Source organism: Musa acuminata, chromosome BXJ3-9 (genome assembly GCF_036884655.1).
Source record: "Musa acuminata AAA Group cultivar baxijiao chromosome BXJ3-9, Cavendish_Baxijiao_AAA, whole genome shotgun sequence".
Taxonomy (NCBI): Eukaryota; Viridiplantae; Streptophyta; class Magnoliopsida; order Zingiberales; family Musaceae; genus Musa; species Musa acuminata.
In genome coordinates this window covers 9955145-9975883 of record NC_088357.1, presented here as the reverse complement: position 1 = coordinate 9975883, position 20739 = coordinate 9955145, and the positions used below count along the sequence as shown (strand labels likewise).

At 35.1% G+C, this 20739-nt stretch overlaps 2 protein-coding genes and 1 long non-coding RNA gene across 5 annotated transcripts; 2 read left to right on the top strand and 1 right to left on the bottom strand.

Annotated features, from left to right (window-relative positions):
- Positions 1 to 563: 563 nt before the first annotated feature.
- LOC135649542 (uncharacterized) lies at positions 564 to 13876 on the top strand. The gene is made up of 4 exons (XR_010501302.1): positions 564 to 1229; positions 12318 to 12386; positions 12644 to 12726; positions 13253 to 13876. It is a non-coding gene; the product is annotated as an uncharacterized LOC135649542 (long non-coding RNA).
- A 362-nt stretch (positions 13877 to 14238) lies between these two features.
- Positions 14239 to 15598, top strand: LOC103997981 (transcription factor bHLH30-like). Of its 3 annotated transcripts, none has more exons than XM_018831347.2 (3): positions 14239 to 14639; positions 14726 to 14918; positions 15006 to 15598. In XM_018831347.2, exons 2-3 carry the CDS (start codon positions 14763 to 14765, stop codon positions 15444 to 15446), a joined length of 597 nt encoding a protein of 198 aa, XP_018686892.2. In that variant the 5' UTR covers positions 14239 to 14639; positions 14726 to 14762; the 3' UTR covers positions 15447 to 15598. The 3 variants fall into 3 exon arrangements, with proteins under 3 accessions (XP_018686892.2, XP_009417611.3, XP_018686893.2); XM_018831348.2 differs by having other exon boundaries at positions 14604 to 14639; positions 14729 to 14918; XM_009419336.3 differs by having other exon boundaries at positions 14239 to 14918.
- A 22-nt stretch (positions 15599 to 15620) lies between these two features.
- On the bottom strand, positions 15621 to 20448 carry LOC135648992 (beta carbonic anhydrase 5, chloroplastic-like). The gene is made up of 9 exons (XM_065167060.1): positions 19644 to 20448; positions 19485 to 19552; positions 18092 to 18223; positions 17963 to 18011; positions 17498 to 17611; positions 17338 to 17391; positions 17135 to 17217; positions 16937 to 17042; positions 15621 to 16019 (listed from the first exon to the last, which is right to left on the bottom strand). Exons 1-9 carry the CDS (start codon positions 19743 to 19745, stop codon positions 15822 to 15824), a joined length of 906 nt encoding a protein of 301 aa, XP_065023132.1. The 5' UTR covers positions 19746 to 20448; the 3' UTR covers positions 15621 to 15821.
- Between the last annotated feature and the right edge of the window lie 291 nt (positions 20449 to 20739).

The following is a 20739-nucleotide window of genomic DNA, read 5'->3' as shown; positions in this document are numbered from 1 at the left end:
GCTCTTAGTGCAGCGCCATTTTTCCATGGTATGTAACATGGTACAAGCTCCACAATGACATGGTTGGAATGCATTGTAGCTCAACAGTGACCGTCAACTCTCGCTGACATCAGCTTTGAGGATATCACTTCTACACAAGTGTTTGGTCAGCTGCCTCGAGCAATTTACTTTGACTCGTACCAATAATTCTACGTCAAATTAATTTGTATTAATTCTAGATGTAATTTTTCATGTTTTTCTCATTTATGCTGCATATCTAAACGAAATTAAATACTAAAACAAATGTAAAAGGAAAGATGGGAACACGGTGTGACAAAAGGACGGTGGGGTCCTGGGCTCAGTGACCCACACCATGCCCTCTTACAGTAAGGATGGGACGCACAACAGGGATGATGTGGTCTCGGGTTCAACCGACCCAGGCCATACCCTCTTGCGGGTAAGGATGGGACCCAACACGAGGACGCTGGGTCTCCCAGTTGAAAAGACTGAAATGACCCTCCCTTGAAAGTGTTTCCGTTGGAGTTCTAGCGATGAACACTGACGGCCATCGCGGATGCCGGAAGGGGGCGGCGCGGTGGCTGGAGCATCGCTATGTGGATCCCGTGCCTCATCCGTAGCGGAAACCAGGCCATCGTCTTCGCCGACATCATCTTCGCCTCTCCCAGTTGAAAAGACTGAAATGACCCTCCGTTGAAAGTGTTTCCGTTGGAGTTCAAGCGATGAACACTGACGGCCGTCGCGGATGCCGGGAGGGGGGGCGGCGCGGTGGCTGGAGCATCGCTATGTGGATCCCGTGCCTCATCCGTAGCGGAAACCAGGCCATCGTCTTCGCCGACATCATCTTCGCCTCTCCCAGTTGAAAAGACTGAAATGACCCTCCGTTGAAAGTGTTTCCGTTGGAGTTCAAGCGATGAACACTGACGGCCGTCGCGGATGCCGGGAGGGGGGGCGGCGCGGTGGCTGGAGCATCGCTATGTGGATCCCGTGCCTCATCCGTAGCGGAAACCAGGCCATCGTCTTCGCCGACATCATCTTCGCCTCTTGGCGTCGCGCCAACAATCACGTCGACTGGTACGCTGTACTCAAACTCGATCTCTCTTCCTCCGCCGGCCGCCACCCACGTTGAGGAAGAATGTCATGCTGTCAAAAACCAAGTCGACGGGTTGTTAGGGAGCCAAGGCAAGTCGATTGGTGATCAATAACAATTCCGGGCCGGAAGCTGTAAGTAGGTAAAGAGGTAGTTTCAAATGTCGAACTAGACTGGTAATGAGATATTGGAAATGAGTGCTTTGATGTGGATCAAATTTACTCTCGTCAAAGTGTTAAAAGATACAGCTGTGAAGAAGGAGAGTGATCTGCAATCATTTCTCAAATAGTAATAATAGGATATTATTAACCAATACCAAACGAAATAAAAGAAGAAAAATTAAAAATTAAAAGAAAAAATTATATTGAACTAAAAATAATATTTATAAGATCTTAAATACTCTTTAACTTAGAGCTCTATAGATCTGAATAAATTTATACACAAATGTCATTTATTTATAGGTATAGAATAATAATTTAAATCAAGATATTATTATCTTTAAAATTTTATCTAATTAATTTATTTAAAAGATAAAAGATAAAAATTTTAGAATCCTCCAAAAGGTAATACTTTAAATCTTAATGCTACGATTCATTTTTTAGAATTTTTTGCATGGGTTAGCATCATAGAGGTTTGATCATGAACTCATCGATGGATAAAATTCTAGTCGTTGAAATTTATTATTGAAATTTATTATTGTCTTGTTTACTTCTGTTTTAGTTGATAATGTTATATTATATGGTCCTATCTAATTAGATAAGATATATTATAAAAATGATTGGATTCTAATTACGGTTATCGACTAATAAAAAAGAAGTTTAATTATGGTAGGATTTCTTAGGAGATTGATGAGAGGAACTCTCCTAATTACTTATTCTAGACCCTCTACTCTCGCTTATAAATATACAGAACCTTCTAAGAGATAAAAATATAATACCCAGATATACAGATAATAAAAGATGAGGATACATGATATTATTGAGAGATTATATATCTTCTCATATCTTCCGTTAATCACGTAAATCAGTCATTAAGAGATTATAGATCTTCTCTCATCTCCCCTTAATCACGTGAACCAGGCATTAAGTGATTACAGATCTTCTTTCATTTTTTTCTTTATCCTTAATCCATCGCTTATAGCGATCTTGTGAATGATAGGAAGAGAGGAGAAGGCGAGTATAGTTCTCCTTACAAATCAGCATCGCTATAGCTTTTGGATCCGATGATTATGCACTTGTAAATCAGATAAAAGCTTTCTGAATGGCATCGAAAGGTACACATTATAAATTTAGATATATTGTTATTTGATTTCAGATTTTGGTATTAAAATTTTTCGCATAACAAAGTATAAGGATGGTCTTTATACTTACAATTGGTATGAGAGCCATATTTATAAAATCAAATACTTTAGATCTATTTGTTAGCTCTTTTTGCTAGTGTATGATGCATAAACGATTCATCTATATTGCCAATCTGTTTTTTTCTATCCAGTTTGTCCTATCGCCTACTGGCGAGCTATGTGAGATTCCTCGTGCTTGATCGATAGACCACTGTTAATAGCTTACTATCAACAATAGTATTATTGAGAGCAACGACCTTCGGTGGTTGCCAACCTAATTGCACGTAATAGTTGCATACCCAATGCAAGCACCATGGGGTGCGATAGCCCTACGGTAGTTGTGTAGCATTATTGTGTGCAACAGTTGTAGTAGCACCATTGCACGTGGTGGTTGCAATGGTTTTGTAGTGTCACTACGTACAACGACTACACAGCGTCGCTACATACGGCGGCTATGCTTGCTAGCCACGGTCAATATTAACTGGACACTAAAGGCCATGGTTTCCAATGGCTACACAGCAAGACATGCAAGCATAGTTGTGCGTCGCGACGATCGTGGAGGTTACTAATCGGTGCATGTGCACAGCCACGCGATTGACGATGCACCGCAAAGGCATTCCACCTATGAGGAATGTGGCGACAAACCGGAACGACTGACAAGGTTGTCGATTGATCGTCTGAGGTCATCGGTCGATCGTGTGACAACAACCGCCCCACTGCAGGCGATGGGCTGCACGTAAGCTATGGATGACGGGCGGTGCATGCACGATCATTGTTGACTCACGTGTGTGGGCATGGTGGAGTGTGCGGTGATGACGATGATTGTAAGGGTGGTTGGCATTATGGTTTCTTATAAAATTATAGTTTTAACCTTGTAAATTTATTTAATTATAATTTATATCCTTTTGATAATTTTATCCTTCAAAAATCAAAAGTTTTCTTTATATATCCTAAGTAAAAAACTATAGTTTTACTTTTTAGAAATTAAAATTTTTTAACTCATGACTTCAATTATAGAATTGATTAATTTATTTTATTTTAATTAAATATTTTGATCTGACTTGATTAGTATTGTATTTTAATTACTTAACTAGATTTAGATTCGATCAATTAAGTTATGATTGAATTAGGAGAAAAGTCAAATTTAAAATAATTTTTTATTTTTATCAGCTTTAATCCTAATAAGCCTAATCAAGTAAATGGTCGACGCAAATTTATGAGCCCAATTTGGGTAGCCTAATTTTGAGTCTACCCAATTAAATATGATTGATTAGTATAAGGTTTCATGCAAAATTTTTAAAAAATATATAATGATTTTTATTTATAGTTTTCTTATATATCATATTGATATAATTTTACATGTGATAATTAAAAAATCTAATTATTATTCTTGGATATTTGTTTGGTTATTCACATAAAAGTATGATTTATGTTTTATCATGATTACAGTTATCATATGAGTTTTTATTTATGTTGATTAATGTTCAATAATTATTATGATTATTGAACATTGATATAATTTTACATGTGATAATTAAAAAATCTAATTATTATTCTTGGATATTTGTTTGGTTATTCACATAAAAGTATGATTTATGTTTTATCATGATTACAGTTATCATATGAGTTTTTATTTATGTTGATTAATGTTCAATAATTATTATGATTATTATTATTGAATTATTTCGACATAAATTAGATTAAAAATTAGTAAATATTATTTATAACTTGTATCCCTAAGTTTTATTTGATTAGTAGCCGTCAAAGTGGTCTAGAATAGTAAACTTATGAGATGTGAATTAAAATAAAGGTTTTATCATTTATAAAATATTTTATATTATTATATTGGTCTTATAGTCACCAAAGTGGTCTAGACCAATAATTTATAAAATTATATTAAAGAATTAATTATGAATAATATTAAAAAAATAAAATTTATAATGACACATATAATTAGAAAATTTAGATAATCATAAAGGATAATTTATTTTAAATAATTATGTGATGAGATAGAATGATACTATTTTAGATATTCTTATTATTTATTATTATATATCTAAAGGTAATAAAACTATTTTATGAGAATGGTATCAATCCTCCATAAATATTTTTGTATGAATACTACATATATCAATATTCATCCAAAGATAAAATAGAGACAATATCAATAGTTCAATACTTATTGAAAAACTCAAGATAGTAATATTATTTTTTTTATAGTGATGCTTCCTTCATTATATTATGATAAATATCCTTATATTTTTTGAATTAAATTATTATAAATGACTTCAGCATATGTAATTTACACTAGGTGTGTTAGACCTTGATCAGTTGAAAAGACCACAAACTAAACTATCGAAAGTTTTATGAAATGAATAATTGAGATAAATGGTAAAAAAAAATCTAAAAGACTTAGTTTTATGATAATTACTAATAATATTTAGACTTCATTATAATCTATAATTAGTGTACTAAAATATTTTAAAATTTAACTTAAATTTAAGATAAGTCATTAGTTGACACCTTAATAAAAGAACTAACTGAAATTCAGAATGATAGTATTTGAGAAACTCAAGATTATATCCTTAATATGGTTGATAAAATTATAAGGTTAAGAACATTGAGCATAAATGTAGTTGAATTTTTTCTCATATAATTTATTTTTAATTCTATTTCTTGTTAGTTTGGCTTATTTAAAATTCATCACAATAAAATTAAGGATAAATAAAACTTAAATGAGTTGACTAGTATATGTGTTTGGAAAAAGTTAAGATTAAAGTAGAAAAGACTCATAATATTTGAAGTACTACTTAAGGAGTAAGTAACAATAAAAAATAATTAAAGTATAAATCACTTGAGTTTATAAATACTAAATATACTTATAAAAGAAAATTCTTCATAATAAAGTGCTACTTCTATAGCAAGGAAGGTCAAGAACTATAGAGTTTGGTTCGAAAGGGAAAAGTATAAATCTGACCTTTGTATATTTCGAATTAAATATTATATAAATTATTTTTTAATACTTGATGGATTGATTCTAATACTTCAACATATGTTACCAATAAAAGAGATTTAATTTATCATGGAAACCAAAAGAGAATGAAATGTGGTGCTAATAATTTAATAATTATCTTTGTAGCTCCAGAATGTTTTAGTTTATGTTCCTACCTATTCTAGATATACTAAGAGAGATGTATGGTCTAATAAGGCTACTATGAAATATTTACTCATAGGTAGGGCAAGCTCTTCTATTTTGCATTGTTTCTCTTTGCTATATGGTTCATCTGGGGCTTCAAGAAATAGTGAATGGTCTTATCAATACATAAATGTATAACTCCCCAAGAATTTCATCATTATTATAAGAAATTATCTTTAAGTGAAAGTGATAGTAATTGGAATTTATCGCCTACGTTTAGAAATGATTCATTTGATGGATCTTGAGGATGTATATTATGTTCTTATAATTCTAGAAATTTAAGTTCATTATTCAGAATTATCAGGATATATATTTTTTATGGTCGTAAACTCAATAAAAGTTAAAATTTTAAATTCTATATAATAGTTTATACAAAATTAATGTGAATCTTAAGTTTATAATGGTTATATAATCAAATATTGGAATGAAACTTAGTTTCATGAACTCCTTAAGATTATATATGCTTATATCTATGGGTCACTTCATATTTCCTATTTCAGTGGAGAGAGATATTTTATCACCTTTAAAAATTATCTGTTAAAATATGACTATCTAAGGTCTCAAGCTGTTGACACCTTTAGGTGTACTAAATAAAGTCGAGAAATAATTAAATAGAAAAGTTAAAAATTATTAGATCTGACATGAGTGATAAATTTTGTTAGATTTCTAAAAAAATAGGATATTTATGCTCGGTATGTTTTATCAAATGTGTCACAGTAGAATAAGATTACTGAAAGGTAAAATCATACTATTATGGGAGCTTGATAAGTTATTCTTTTGTACTAGAAACAATATGAGGAGAAGCTTTAAGGATATTTATGTATATCTTAAATAAGATTCCTAGTAAGCCAATTATATCAACCTTTTTGAGTTATGGAATGGTAGAAAACTCAACTTGAGATATTTACATATTTAAGATTATTTTGAGAGATAATGATTTTCGAATTCACATAAAAAGAAATTAGGTTCAATGACTATTTATAGATATTTTATTAGTTATCTAGAAAAATTAAAAGGGTATAGATTTTATTACTCTAATTATAGTACGAGTATAGTTGGATCTAGTAATGTAAGATACCTAAAAAATAACGAATTAGTGGAGTAAAAAATCTCAAAAAGATTAATTTTTGATATAGAGGAGATAAATGTTGATACTCCTTTATCATTTTATATTCAAGAGATTATTGTTCCTCAAATCACTAAATGATTTGATAAAGGTGAACAATGAACTCTCACGTAATATTGATATCGTTGTTTATAAACTTATAAAATAATTACAGTCGATAATCTTAAGAATATCTCAAAGGTAAATGAGACATATCATTTCTAATTATTATGTGATTTATCTATAAGAATTAGATTATGATATAGAAATCAAAATGATCCCTCATTATTTTCACAAGTCATGAAAAATAATGATTCTAAAAAATGATATGATACAATAAAAGAAGAGTTAAAATTAATAGGCTAGAATAGTATTTGAGAACTTGTTGAATTAACTAATAACTATAAAAGAGTCTATTACATAAACATGACTTAAAGGGCAATATCGAATGATATAACAACTAGACTTATGATTAAAGATTTTACTAATAAAGAATGCATCAACCATAATAAGATATTTTATTTAATTTTTTAAATAAATTTGTTAAGAATCATCATGATATTAGTGATTTATTATAATTTTGAGTTACATCATTTGAATGTGAAAATAAGTTTTCTAAATGAGGATCTAGATTTATATGGGATAACCTAAATAATTCACAAAGAAAATAAAATAAATATAAAATTTGATAAATAAATTCAAAAAATTCATTTATGACCTTAAACAAGCCTTTAGATAATGGTATATAAAGTTTCTTGATATCATTACTCTCTTTAGATTTAAGGAAAATACTGTTAATCAACATCTATATCTAAAGATCAGTAAGAGCAAGTTTATTATATTAGTCTTATATATGAATAATATTTTATTTGTTAGTAATAATCTTGGTTTATTGTATTGAACTAAGAAATTTCTCAACAAGAATTTTAAGATGATTGATATGAATGATATTTTATATTATTAATATTGAGATATTCAAGGATATATATTAAGAATTGTTAGGACTATTAGAAAAGATATATTAACCAAGTTTTGGAAATGTTTAATATGTAACTTTATTCAGCAAATGATAAAAGTAAAATTTTAGTTAAAACAAATATTTTTAAAATTACTTAAAAAAGAATCAGATAAAAAAATTATTATTATGTATGCATAGTTGAAAGTTTATTATATACTTAAGCCTATGCTACATCAGATATCAATTTTATAATTAAAATATTAGGTAGATATTAAAATTACCTAAGAATGAAAAAATTAAAAAATATAAAAGAAAGTAATAAGATATTTGGAAGGGACGAATGATTATATGCTCATATATATATAATTAATTCAACTTGAAATGATGATATTTTTTAGGTGTTGAATCTGTAAATTATCTCGATAACCGAAAGTCCATTATATATATATATATATATATATATATATATATATATATATATATATCAAATTGAGAGATAATTTATAGAGAAAATTATAAAATAATGTATTATTATATTATTTATAAAAGAAGCAGATTTTATGGCATGCTTTGAGACCACTAATCAAGTTTAATAATTGTAAAATTTTATCTCAAAACTTGGTGTGGTTAGACTTAATTATTGAGTCGCTAAAGATGCTTTATGATACATTATAATAGTTTTCTTTTCTAAGAATTATAAGTATTATTGTAGCTCTATGCATTATAATATAAAGCACTTGATAGTTAGAGACAAAGAGTTCAAAAATAATTAATGTCAATTAAGGACTTGAGTTCTACTATATTGATTGTTGATTCGTTCACTTAGGATTTACAATCTAAAGTGTTTGGAAAAATATGTTCTTGCAATTGGGTTTGTGAGCAACCCATAAAAGATATGGTGATACATGAGTGGATATTATAATTGATATTCTTATTTACGTAACTAAAGTTATTTATTTCTACTATCATATTCATATTTATGTATGTACATATTATGGTTAAATGTGCTAATAAGATTATTTTGATAAGATAAATTATAGTGATCATTGTACATAGAAGGAAGTATGACATTGATGACATGCAATTACTATGACTCATATTGATAGTCGGACTTAATGTGATATTATGTTTATTGGACTTTTTGGTCTATTTTATAAAATTTGTATACACGTGTAATTAGGTAAGACATATTATGAATATAATTGAATTGTTATCGACAATCGAAAAGATATCCAATTATAGTAGGATTCCTCAAGAGATAACCTTGATGGGAGGGACTCTCCTAATTACTTATATTAAATTCTCTACTCTTGCCTATAGATAGACAAGACCTACTAAAGACTAAAAATACAATACGTGGATATGTGGATACACAGATAAGAGGAGACGGAGTTACGTGACATTATTGAGAGATTACAAATCTTCTCTCATCTTCTCTTAATCACGTGAACCAATCATTGAGAGATTATAGATCTTCTCTCATCTCCCCTTTATCTTTGATTCATCGTTCATAGCGGTCATGTGAAGGATAGAAAGAGAGAAGAAGACGAGTCTAGTTCTCCTTACAAATCAGCATTGCTATATCTTTTGGATCTAATGACGGTGCACCGTAGAACAAATAAAAGCTTCATGAATGACATTGTAAGGTACATGTCGTAAGTTTGATATATTGTTATATGATTTCAGAATTTTAACATTAAAATTTTTTATATAATAATAACATCATGGTGATTTTTATGCTCACAGATAAATCTAGCATCAAATCCAGAGTTTGGTTAGTAACCTGTGTTGTAGGAACAGATTAATACGTGAATTGGTGTTATTCCTTATCTAAAATGTCGCTGGACATCATTTAAATTTTAGATCTTTCTGCATATATGCATTTTGATATATTTTACTCTCTTTTTGCTTTCTTATTAGAGGCATCTGATTAAATATGCTGATTTAGCTCTGCTGCAGTGTATATCTTTGTTAGAATAAGCAAAATTGTTTTAACTATAAAGCGTTCAGCTTGTCTGCCACTCATGATTATTGAACAATCTCCTTTTCTGGATGTTAATGTTAGCTATAAGCAATAATAAGATTGTTGTTTTGTCTTGTTACTTTACCTACACAAACATGCAGGGGATGAGATTGATCTGTTTTTCAGTTTGCTGCTACATTTATTTTTTTTCGACTTATTATATACTTGCTGGATCATGTTGCATCAGTTGCCATTAAAATTTTTGGTATTTCGCCAGTTAGCAATATTAAATTGTGGGTGCTGTTTTAGGAGCTTGTCTTCTCTTTGTTCAACTGAATTTTAAGGTATTTGTATATGTTTATTAGTGTAGTTGTCCAAAGTCTGGATGAATGTACACCGAGGATGGAAATACTGATGCATCATAATCTATACTCTGATGATCAATTGCTGATGTAGAATGGAGTGAGAAAGTCAAGTTTTATCATATTGATGGTTGACTTCAATGAGATATTGTTGAAGCTTCTTTCTATGCGAGCTTGCTTCCTAGTCAGGCTTTTTTGAACTGTATCTTCTCTATGGAATGTGGGCTTTTCTAGACCACATCAATGAGTAATTACTAGCAGCACAGTGAAGTGTTACTATTATTTTGCCAAGCCAACTAGAAAATGAGAGAAATATTTTATTTTTAACAGCAGAATTAGGTGAATTGCTGTAAAAAAAAACAAAAATGATCTCACAAGAATGAGTGTCTCAGAATTCAGATTCAAAAAAATACAGCAGGAAAGACAGCAGTCTTCTATCTGAGAGAATGATATAAGACCAGAAATTGTTGGAACAGAAGATAGAAAGCTCTCAGAAAGAATGTCAACTACTTTGTGAAAACCCTAATGCATTTCATAAACTTTCTTTAAGTGAATCGAGGGTAGAAGTAAATATAGTCGATGGATCTTATGGTCTTAATTAAGTGCTAAAGGAATGCATATAAGTATCCTTTGACTGATATCCACAGATCGCTTATCTTTTGCGTCGAGTTATTCGCCCCTAACATTTGATATAATGTCCTTAACAAATATATCCTGGATCGAAGAAATTTTATTCACTTTCAATTCATCTTAGTGCTTACACTGACTGATAAAATATGAATTCAAAGGGACATCATCAGTAAAATCCTGTTCATCAATTAAATTTTCAGGTAACAGAGATGGAGGCCCTAAGGTTGATTCTTCTGTGTTTTAGTTATCATGTATGTCTATTTGAGGTCCCATGTGTTTGGCTTCCTGCCAGTCCATATCTGAGAATCTTTAAATCATTATTTTGATAAAATCCCTATCTTATTAATCAGCTCAAGTGTTTCAAGGAATTAACGGTTGTTCAAATATAAAAATTTAGCGTCAACAGTGACTGTGGAACCAAATATTTTATTGGCTCAATATTTTTTCATCATTAAATTCACTGATATCTTTAGGCATGAGGCAGATTCCTTTAGTGTCAACAGTGACTTTGGAACCAAATATTTTATTGTCAACAGTGACTGTGGAACCAAATTTAGAGTGTCAACAGTGACTATGGACTACTTTGTGAATACCCTAATGCATTTCATAAACTTTCTTTAAGTGAATCGAGAGTAGAAGTAAATATAGCCGATGGATCTTATGGTCTTAATTAAGTGCTAAAGGAATGCATATAAGTATACTTTGACTGATATCCACAGATCGCTTATCTTTTGCGTCCAGTTATTTGCCCCTAACATTTTATATAATGTACTTAGCAAATATATCCTGGATCGAAGAAATTTTATTCACTTTCAATTCATCTTAGTGCTTACACTGACAGATAAAATATGAATTTACAGGGACATCATCAGTAAAATCCCGTTCATCAATTAAACTTTCAGGTTGATTCTCCTGTGTTTTAGTTATCATGTCTGTCTATTTGAGGTTCCATGTGTTTGGCTTCCTGCCAGTCCATATCTGAGAATATTTAAATCATTATTTTGATCAAATCCTATCTTATTAATCAGCTCAAGTGTTTAAAGGAATTGGCAGTTGTTCAAATATAAAAATTTAGAGTGTCAACAGTGACTGTGGAACCAAATATTTTATTGGCTCAATATTTTTTCATCATTAAAGTCACTGATATCTTTTGGCATGAGGCAGATTCCTCAGATGCAAGGCATTCAACTTTTCTTTTCTGCATTGGCATAATTAGTCATCTCATACTGCAATTGAACATTTTTCTCTTAGATGATGTTGAGGCAGCTCCTACGTCTAACCTGATACTCTTGAACCTTAGGAATTCATTATATTTTCTTGTTATGGGTATTAGATCATCTTCATAAAAATAATCTCTTCCTCGAATTGCTCGATGGGGATTTATACGTGAATCCCGTATAAATTTCCTAATCACTGATATAGGAATTAAATTTCTCTCTGTTTAAATAATAGCAAAAGATGATCTGCATTTTCTTCAGAAGGTTTAGATGATGACCCTTAAAGCTCAATGATTCCATGTACTGTTCCGCAGAAAGACATAGGTGTAAATTATTCTGTTGGATAGGTGCATTTAGTTAAAACTCTGGATCATTGTTACATTAGATATTTATATTATTTTCTTCTACATCTTGCTTGCTCTGTAATCTCAGTAAAATCCTTAATTTTTTTCTCATGCAGGTTGTCTTGCTGAATATTTTTAGGCTCTCCAAAGCTGGAGCAGAGCCATGATTAGGAGGGCCACAAGAGGTATAGATTTTACTGTAAGGGTAAGAGGGTATGAGACAAAGTTTTTTAACATAACCATGAAGTTTACATCTGTCTTACTGGTAAAAGTTGGTTTCTCTTACAAAAAGATGCAGCAGAAACAGATATTACTTAATGTTTATTGTTGCCTAAGCAGCCAAAGATGAGTATTATGCTGATTTGTAGATGGAGACTATGATGTTAGTCTGGTCAAATATGGATTTGATTTCTCTTCCAATAGCATTCTGTGGTTTTTGCAGTATAACATATATAAGTGATGCTTCAAGTTTTCCAAGAGTCAGGATGGATCCACTCTTTGAGAAGATAAAGTGGAAGCAAAAAGGTAAAGTTCTGAGTGATATAATTCCATTGGATCATCTTGCTTCTTTTTATCCCTAGAAAGGCTTTCCTTCATATAATATCAGTTTCTTACAAGATTCCACAGGTCTTTGATGCTTCAAACATTTCAACTCTCTAGGTCTGATCTTCTTTTTTTTTTCTCTTAAAGGTGCTTTGCCACAAAACCAAAATGAACTTACCTTCTCTTGCTTCTCTGACCAATTCATAGCAAAGCAGAAAAGCTGCATTTATAGGGTTATCATCAGAGACCATGTTTTGACAGTTGCTGACATTTGATTGGCTGGCTCCTTGGTGATCCAAGCCAGGATTTTTCCATCCCCTCTTCTGTGCTGAACTGATGAGGAATTAAATTGTAATTAGGACAAGCATGAATGGAATGGAATGGAGTGAGTGAATGATGATTATTTTATTCTTTCATCTTAACATCAGTCGTGCATCTGTAGAGATTAGAGAACTTCCTTTTTATGGACATGTATGCATGACTCTTTTATCTTACTACTGTCTGTCAGATCATCTGCAGCTCCATTAGCGCAGGGGGGGAGAAGACTCAGAGGACCAAAACGGATCAAGAAATGGACATGGATGCGACTGTGGCTCATCATTCTCATCGATTCGAGGAACAGCTTTGGTGTTGGTCCCCGGGATCAGAAGTTGTTGCTGCATGTAACCCCAGGAAGAGACAAAAAGTGGCATTCAAAGCCCTCTCTGGGTATGTCATGGACGAATGGTCACCTTGGACTCTACGTTTGGTCCAAGAGAATACTATATCGGCGTTCGACTTTGAATTCCTTCCGACTATTGCACCATCAACTTTTCTGAGCACATCCAACCTCTACTCCATCCACTGCTCAAACCCTTTCAAAAGGAGCTGCGATCAAGTATGTTTTCTGGTGATCAGTCCTTCCTTTTGTCTTCACTAAATCTCCCTCTCCGTCATGCTGTTGAACTGTTGGCTAAGATTCATGACGTAAAATATATATGTATGTATATTGGTGATGAACTCTTCTATAACCTATTTTTTGTGACCAAAGTTTTGATCTTTCATATCGTAAGGGAATAATCTTATTATGGGATCAAAATTGTATGCTAGAAATGTTTCAATATCTAGGAAGTGTTGTCATGTATGATGAGCGCAGGACAATTCAAATATCTCATAGTTATATTTCACTTAAGTTTCCTTTTTTACGTGTTTAAAGTACTTCCTACCAAAAACATCCCACTTAAAATGTATAAACCCAAATCATCCAATATATTATTAATCTCATGAAGCATTTGCCATACGGATTAGGGCATGCAATAATGTCATTCCTATTTAATTTAATTTAATTTAATGAGATCGAATACTTTGACCATTTCCTTTTTTTTCTTCTATCTTTTCGGGCTTAAATAATAATAATAATAATAATCCTTTATTTATCCGTTACACACAATCATCACCGTGCGTAGACTTTCGTAGGTGCATGAGGACTTCTGGGCCCCACCACTGCGCCTCGTCGGGATTGGTCAAAAGGCTAAAAGACATTTGCATGATATTATCATATATAATCTATTATATAGTGAGACACACTGCAGCGGCCGATACGCAGAAAACTTATCCGACCGGGTATCCCTAACTTTAGCGGGGCCCGCAGGGCTGCTGCTCCCACCGCCTCCGGCAATCCGACACCAGCAAAGTAGTGTCCCCGCATCCCCGTCGTCTTCGCCGTCACGCGCCGTCACCTCTCTCTTCCTTTGCCTCCCCGCACCGCTACTTCTACGTGGCTGGCGAAGAAAAAGGAGTCAAGCAAGCCAACAGTGGACGCCGCAGCCTCTCTATTTAACGCCGTCCGCGTCACCACCACCTTCCCACTGGTCGTCAGAGCAACGAGGAGAAGATTCACCCGAATCTTTCCTTTGGTTTGCACCCCATCTCTCCCATCTTTAATGCCTTCTTCAAATGCCTTGCATGCCTGTTATTCCCTAATGATTTGGCCGCCACGCAGCAGCAGCAGCGGTGGAGAGTTGGTGCGTGGTGTCGGAATGCAGCCTGTTGCGACCGGTGAGATGGTGCATGAGACGAGGACGGCGGGGGAGACGCGAGCCGTGCGGAGCCACAGCGAGGCGGAGCGGCGGCGGAGGCAGCGGATCAACGGCCACCTCGCCACCCTCAGGAGCCTGCTCCCCGCGGCCACCAGGGTAAGTTGCATGAGTGCGTTCGGGCATGCTTCTACTTGCTTCATGGAGTCGCGGTTTGACTGCTGGTTATGGAATGCGTGGGTGCAGTTGGATAAGGCGGCGCTGCTGGGGGAGGTGGTGAGGCAGGTGCGGGAGCTGAGGGTGAGGGTGGAGGAGGTGGCGGTGATGGTGCCCGGGGAGGGGGACGAGGTCGGGGTGGAGGAGGAGGAGGAGGGGGGAGGAGGAGGAGGAGGCAGGGGGAGGGTGGTCCGGGCGTGGGTGTGCTGCGCGGACCGGCCCGGTCTAATGGGGGAACTGAGCCGGGCGGTCCGCTCGGTCCGGGCGAGGGCGGTCCGGGCGGAGATGGTCACGGTAGGCGGGCGGACGCGGAGCCTACTGGAGTTAGAGGTCAGCGAGGCGGCGGAGAGAGGGGAGGGCCGGTCAGCGCTGCAGGCGGCGCTCTGGGCGGTGCTGCTCACGAACCGGACCGCTCCGGCCGAGAACTACAGTAAGCGGGCTCGCACGTCGACCCGGTTTAGCAAGGCATAGTTTCCATATATTACGAAAATGTCCTTCACGTCTCCCCTCCTGCTTCCCGTAAACACAGTACAATCTGTCGCTTTATGTTCGCTTCTTCCTCTTTTTCTGTTATTGTCAATCCCAATGTTATTGTCACATTAAAACAGGACAACATCTGAGAACACTCGAAACACTTCACCAGTATCAAACACATGAATCATCTCAAACAGTAGATATATAGATGAATCACCCAACGTAAATGTCATATAGTTGAAATGAGCTAAAAACACAGCAGCTGGAGAGAGAGAGAGAGAGAGAGAGAGAGATAATTACCTCGAGGTACAACAAAGAGGAGGACATAGCAGCATACTCGTAAGCTCGATCCTGATGACCAGTAAAAGATTTTTAGGACCACAAGGCACGGTTTTTGATTGCATACTTACTGCCACCCTCTAATCCTTCTCGATACACAAGAGTCCATTTCTCGAAGGTGCAATCGATGAAGTCATAGTAGCCTCCGTGAAGAGAGAGTGTCCCTTCACTCACTCTTTTCTCGATCCATGGGTATGTTAGCAAGTTCAGCAGCGAGCCGTTAATCGATTCCTGCAATGAACAAGAGTGCTTAGTCAAGCATTCATTTAGGTAGCTTATTGCCCAAAAGATAATGTTGGTGAATGCTCTGAATTGGCTGCCATGTTCAATCATAAAGGAACAAAGTTTTTCCGAGAGTGATAAGTCCATATGGACAGCAAGATACTTTCGATAATTGCATAAATCAACTTTGCTTAACTTTCCAATCTTGGTGAAATCATACGAAAAGGAAGGTCCATGAAATATTGAAGATTTATTTATGGCAATGCTCGTCGGTCTTATTAGTAGAATAACAAGTTTCGGACTGCTTACACCAGTTATGCTCATATGGTGCCTCACATACTAATAGCTTGAAATAGAAATCCTATACGGCTTTAAACGACACATGCATGCTCAAGAAGCTGTATCTTTATGTAGTATTTACAAATAAAAACATTCATACATGATAGCTAGTGAGTACAAACAAGAAACTCTATGTTTTGGTGAAGAAAATTACTGGTCTGATCAAAATCTTAATCTCTTTCTAAATAGCAACAACATATTAAAGAACATTTGTGCAAACACTTCATACACAAGTGAACTGATATTTGTTTCCAAATTTAGGTTTTACTGGCATCTGTAAATCCAAGTTCCATGTCGAAGATAATTCCAATGGAAAAGCATGCCCGCGCATACAGAAAAAAAAAGCCAGTAAAAGAAAAGAGAGGCCAACAGAATCACTCTTTGCTCACATCAGAATGATGCTTTTTTTTCTGACAGTAAACTATATAGAGCTGAATGAACAAGGCAGTTCCAAGTGTAGATGATTGTGGATGAGGTAAAGAGAATTTCTAATATGTAGCTTTGACAAGAGATAACTATACTGATTGAAACCTATAATGGTAACAACCAATAATAGTTTCACCTTGTGAAAAGTGGAGCATAATTACCTTTTCACAATGTCTACATTGCATTTCGAAGCTCAAATTTCCAGCAGCAGCTTTTGTGCTTAATCTTGCACTCTTTCCAATAGAAACCCAATCTTTGATAAAGCTTCTGGATATATACACATGAATTTAGAAGAGTAAATCGGATATGCATGATCACTAAACTCAGAAATGCAATGTCAAAGTCTGATGCATGATTACCTTGAATCAGCAGTGTCTTTCATACTCATTAGGGCCTGAATGCCTCCACAACGACTATGGCCAACAATTAAGATGTTTTCAACCTACAAGAACCAATGTGTTTGGCTCAAAAAAGCAGAACTAGCAACCGCATCAAAGACATGAAGTTTATGGGTACCCTGCAACATCAAATTAGGCATATCTGATTTATAAAATTTCCTTGCCTCAAGAGAGTTTACGGCAAACTCAAGTGCTGCACTAGTTTCTGAAGCCCCATGCTGCAAGAGGAATAGAATGGCCCTAAGAGATTGTGCAAAACAATGACAATTTTTTCCAGCTGGTGTGGACTAACTAGTGAGATGAAAAGCTATTTAAATTATATACCTGAAAAGGTGGAACTAGATTTGCCACATTCCTCACCGTAAATGATTCCCCAGGTTGAAATCCCAAGATGTTTGAAGGGCAGACCCTTGAGTCCGCACATGCAATTACCATGAACTGTTGATGAAACTATCAGTTGGTAAAATGTTGAATAATGTGAAAAAGGTATTGATTTGTGCTAAAAATGTTAAATAATGTAAAAAATAAAGGTAATGATTAATAACTTATAAGCTGACAGAAGAGCCCCAGAATGGACATATTATTTTAACAAGTGTATGGGAAAATGTCTAACAGAATTTTGTGACATAAGAGTACTAAAAAAGGCTAACATTTTAATATATGATCAAATGGGAAAAGAGAAATAAAAATAATGACAAAAAATAAATGGAAAGCAGAAGAAAAGAGAGTTCAATGTTCAAATAGAAGAGAAAAAAATTGTTAGAATTAAAATGCTGGTTGCCATATTACCTTGGGTGACTGCCGCTCGGCAAGATTTTGATAATCAACCAAGTTCTCCCTGTTTGTTGCATAACATTATTAATCGCACAAACCAACTTCTTAGCCTGAACAACTTAGACAATGCCAAATTCTACTTACACATAATTTTTCCTTTTGAATCTCTTGAATCTATATTCCAACTCTTGAAATGGATCTAAAACTTGACCCTCTTCTTCTCTAGTCAATCTGAAAGGCTCTTTTGAAGCTTTTCTTGCTGGAGTATGTTTTTCCCTGTAAATAAGATGCCTTTTATTCTCATATCCAGAGGATATGTTTCACATCAGCAAATTAAAACTATCAGGAAAGTACAGATCTCTTTTGTTCAGTAAAAAAACAGAACGGGAAAATGTCATTGTAATAGAACAATAAACATAATTTTGCTCACTGCTAAAAGAAATGAAGAATGCATTTCCCACATAGCTAACTAATTCCAGATGTTGTTGGTCAATATAAATGTGCAGTGTTGAAATTCAATGTGAAATAGTTTTCTGACTTGGGTTATGTGCAGCTGGTGGATATTAAGGCGGATAAATTTTCTTTACAAATCAAGCAAGTAGGTAGAGCTTCTGTTTGCAATCTACCTTCAAGTGGAATTGTAACAATCTTCAAGTTGGCAAGACACTCATCAAGGAGGTATTTTAACTAATATCTTTGTTTTTTTTATTCTTAATTTTGTAAGGATAGGATTACATATGATTTATCATGATCCCAGTGAATAAGGAATGTGACAAGGTTAGTTGTACATTATGTCATACATGGAAAAACTAAAAAGACAACATGTCCATTTTGGTGGTTGCCAAAAATGAGATGTGAGAAGAACATGTTTCTGGTTTGGTGAGACTGGGTGTACAAGGAGTCTTGGTTGGACACTCGGGTTCTATTCTTGTCCTTGTTTCTCTCTTCATGAAGAATGGGGTGATCTAATCCATGGATATAGGCATGATGTTGCCTAATATCATAATTTTAGTGTGTCCACTAATGTGCACATTTGTTCATCTGTGTGTGTGTGTGACGGTCCTAGTTTGATTTCTGAATGGTATTATGCCAATTTCCCAACAAATATATAACGGCAAAATCTCGTTTTTTTTCTTTACGAAGAAATCAAAACTCTCTCCTTTTTTAATTTTTATTTTTCAAGAATTCAAAAGTATCCTTTCTACCAATCAACATCTCAGAGAATGTTCTGAATCAAGGTCCGTTCCAGATCCAATTACATTACGAAAAGAAAATAACAGATCATCACAAAATACATGTAAGAACCAGTGTTTCTTGACCACCATGTCTAAACAAGAATGAGGTCCAGTGAAAATTACATAATGTTTATCCCAAGGTACCAGCAAATCCAACCAGCTTCTTTCTACCAATCAACATCTCAGATAATTTTCTGAATCAAAGTGTTCATTCCAGATCCAATTACATTACAAAAAGGAACTAACAGATCATCACCACTATAAAATACGAATTCAAACAACAAGTAAATTAGCTAGCTTACTCAACGGATCCCCGAATTCTCAGGCGCGCATTGCTCGTTCGAACCAAATTCAGAGGCAAATTGCCAATCTGAAGAGAACCTCACAAACAATAAAAACCAGAAACAGAAATGAAAACACGAAGAAAGAAAATATTGAAACAAAAGCCAGAAATTTCTCACCTTTGGTGGTTCCAAAGGCTTCCAGAAGAACTGGGAGGAAGCCTCCGCAGAGGAAGCGTCAAAGGCGGCGAAGCTGAGGGAAGAACGGAGAAGGGAAGCCATGGGAGGGGAAAACTGGCGCTAATGGACCTTCGCGTTTTGAGGATCTCAACACCTGAGCTCAGGGAAGAAGGGCGGAGAACAAAAAGAGGAACCGATCGCGGCGGCAACGGAGGAAACAAGAGCCGCAAAAGACATACCGTTTTAAAAGATCTCATTGTGTTACCCGACTATGTCCGCATATTCTTCCTATGCGATCCCATATCTGCCGTCCCTGTCGTGCTTTGTATTAATCCCATCCGTTGGAGAAATCGCACCCAACTCAATGCATATATGGACGGCTGAGATACGCTGGACGAGTGCATCGGAGTGTGTAGAATGGCTCCCGCATAGAAACTCATATACGAGCAAGCTTAAGGTAGCATGTCCGCTGTTCGGATCTCGGTTGGGCGTTGAGAGCTTTAGAACCCAAGAGCAGTTGACCAGCTGTCTTAGCCGAGACATAACACGGGCGATCCTTCCACTATTAGTTTGACACATTAGGATCTCCACTAAAAGGCCCCCGCATCGTGGTATAGTGGCAAGACGGGATTGCACGAGAAACCTGCGCGTGCGTCATCCCGCGCTTCGCCGGTGCCAAGATAGTGGGAGTTACCATCACAAAATAATTCGTCGTCAAGTTCGAGGCGGGCCGCAATGTTCGCGGTCGAGGCGTTGACTACCGGTTGCTGACTTTTGTTTGATCCGTGTGGGCTCCTCGTCAGTCTTCTCCCTTGAACAAACAAACAGCCTGCTCTTAACCGTGATAAGAGTGATCAAAGAATTCTAAGCTTTTGATAATAATGCCACATTTATATTCAAGATATGCCATGCACTCATGAGAATGATGAAACTTGCACGCGAGCTAACAATGCATCACTAATACAAAGACAATTTGGAGAATCAACATGTTCGCTTAAATATCTAGCAAAAACCAGTGAAGATGCAAGCAAGAAAGACGCCAACTAGTGACCTCAGAACTGAGGGTTGCCAGAATAGAAATTTCAGACACTATAAA

Excerpts from the sequence above, each read along its gene's own strand:
- LOC103997981 (XM_009419336.3), top strand. The coding sequence starts at position 14,667 with ATGCCTTCTTCAAATGCCTTGCATGCCTGTTATTCCCTAATGATTTGG. Across the intron at positions 14,919-15,005 it reads TGCTCCCCGCGGCCACCAGG|TTGGATAAGGCGGCGCTGCT; the intron begins GTAAGTTGCATG and ends GCGTGGGTGCAG.
- LOC135648992 (XM_065167060.1), bottom strand. The coding sequence starts at position 19,745 with ATGGCTTCCCTTCTCCGTTCTTCCCTCAGCTTCGCCGCCTTTGACGCT. Across the intron at positions 18,224-19,484 it reads AGAATTCGGGGATCCGTTGA|GGAAAAACATACTCCAGCAA; the intron begins GTAAGCTAGCTA and ends TCTTATTTACAG. Across the intron at positions 16,020-16,936 it reads AATGTAGACATTGTGAAAAG|GAATCGATTAACGGCTCGCT; the intron begins GTAATTATGCTC and ends TGTTCATTGCAG.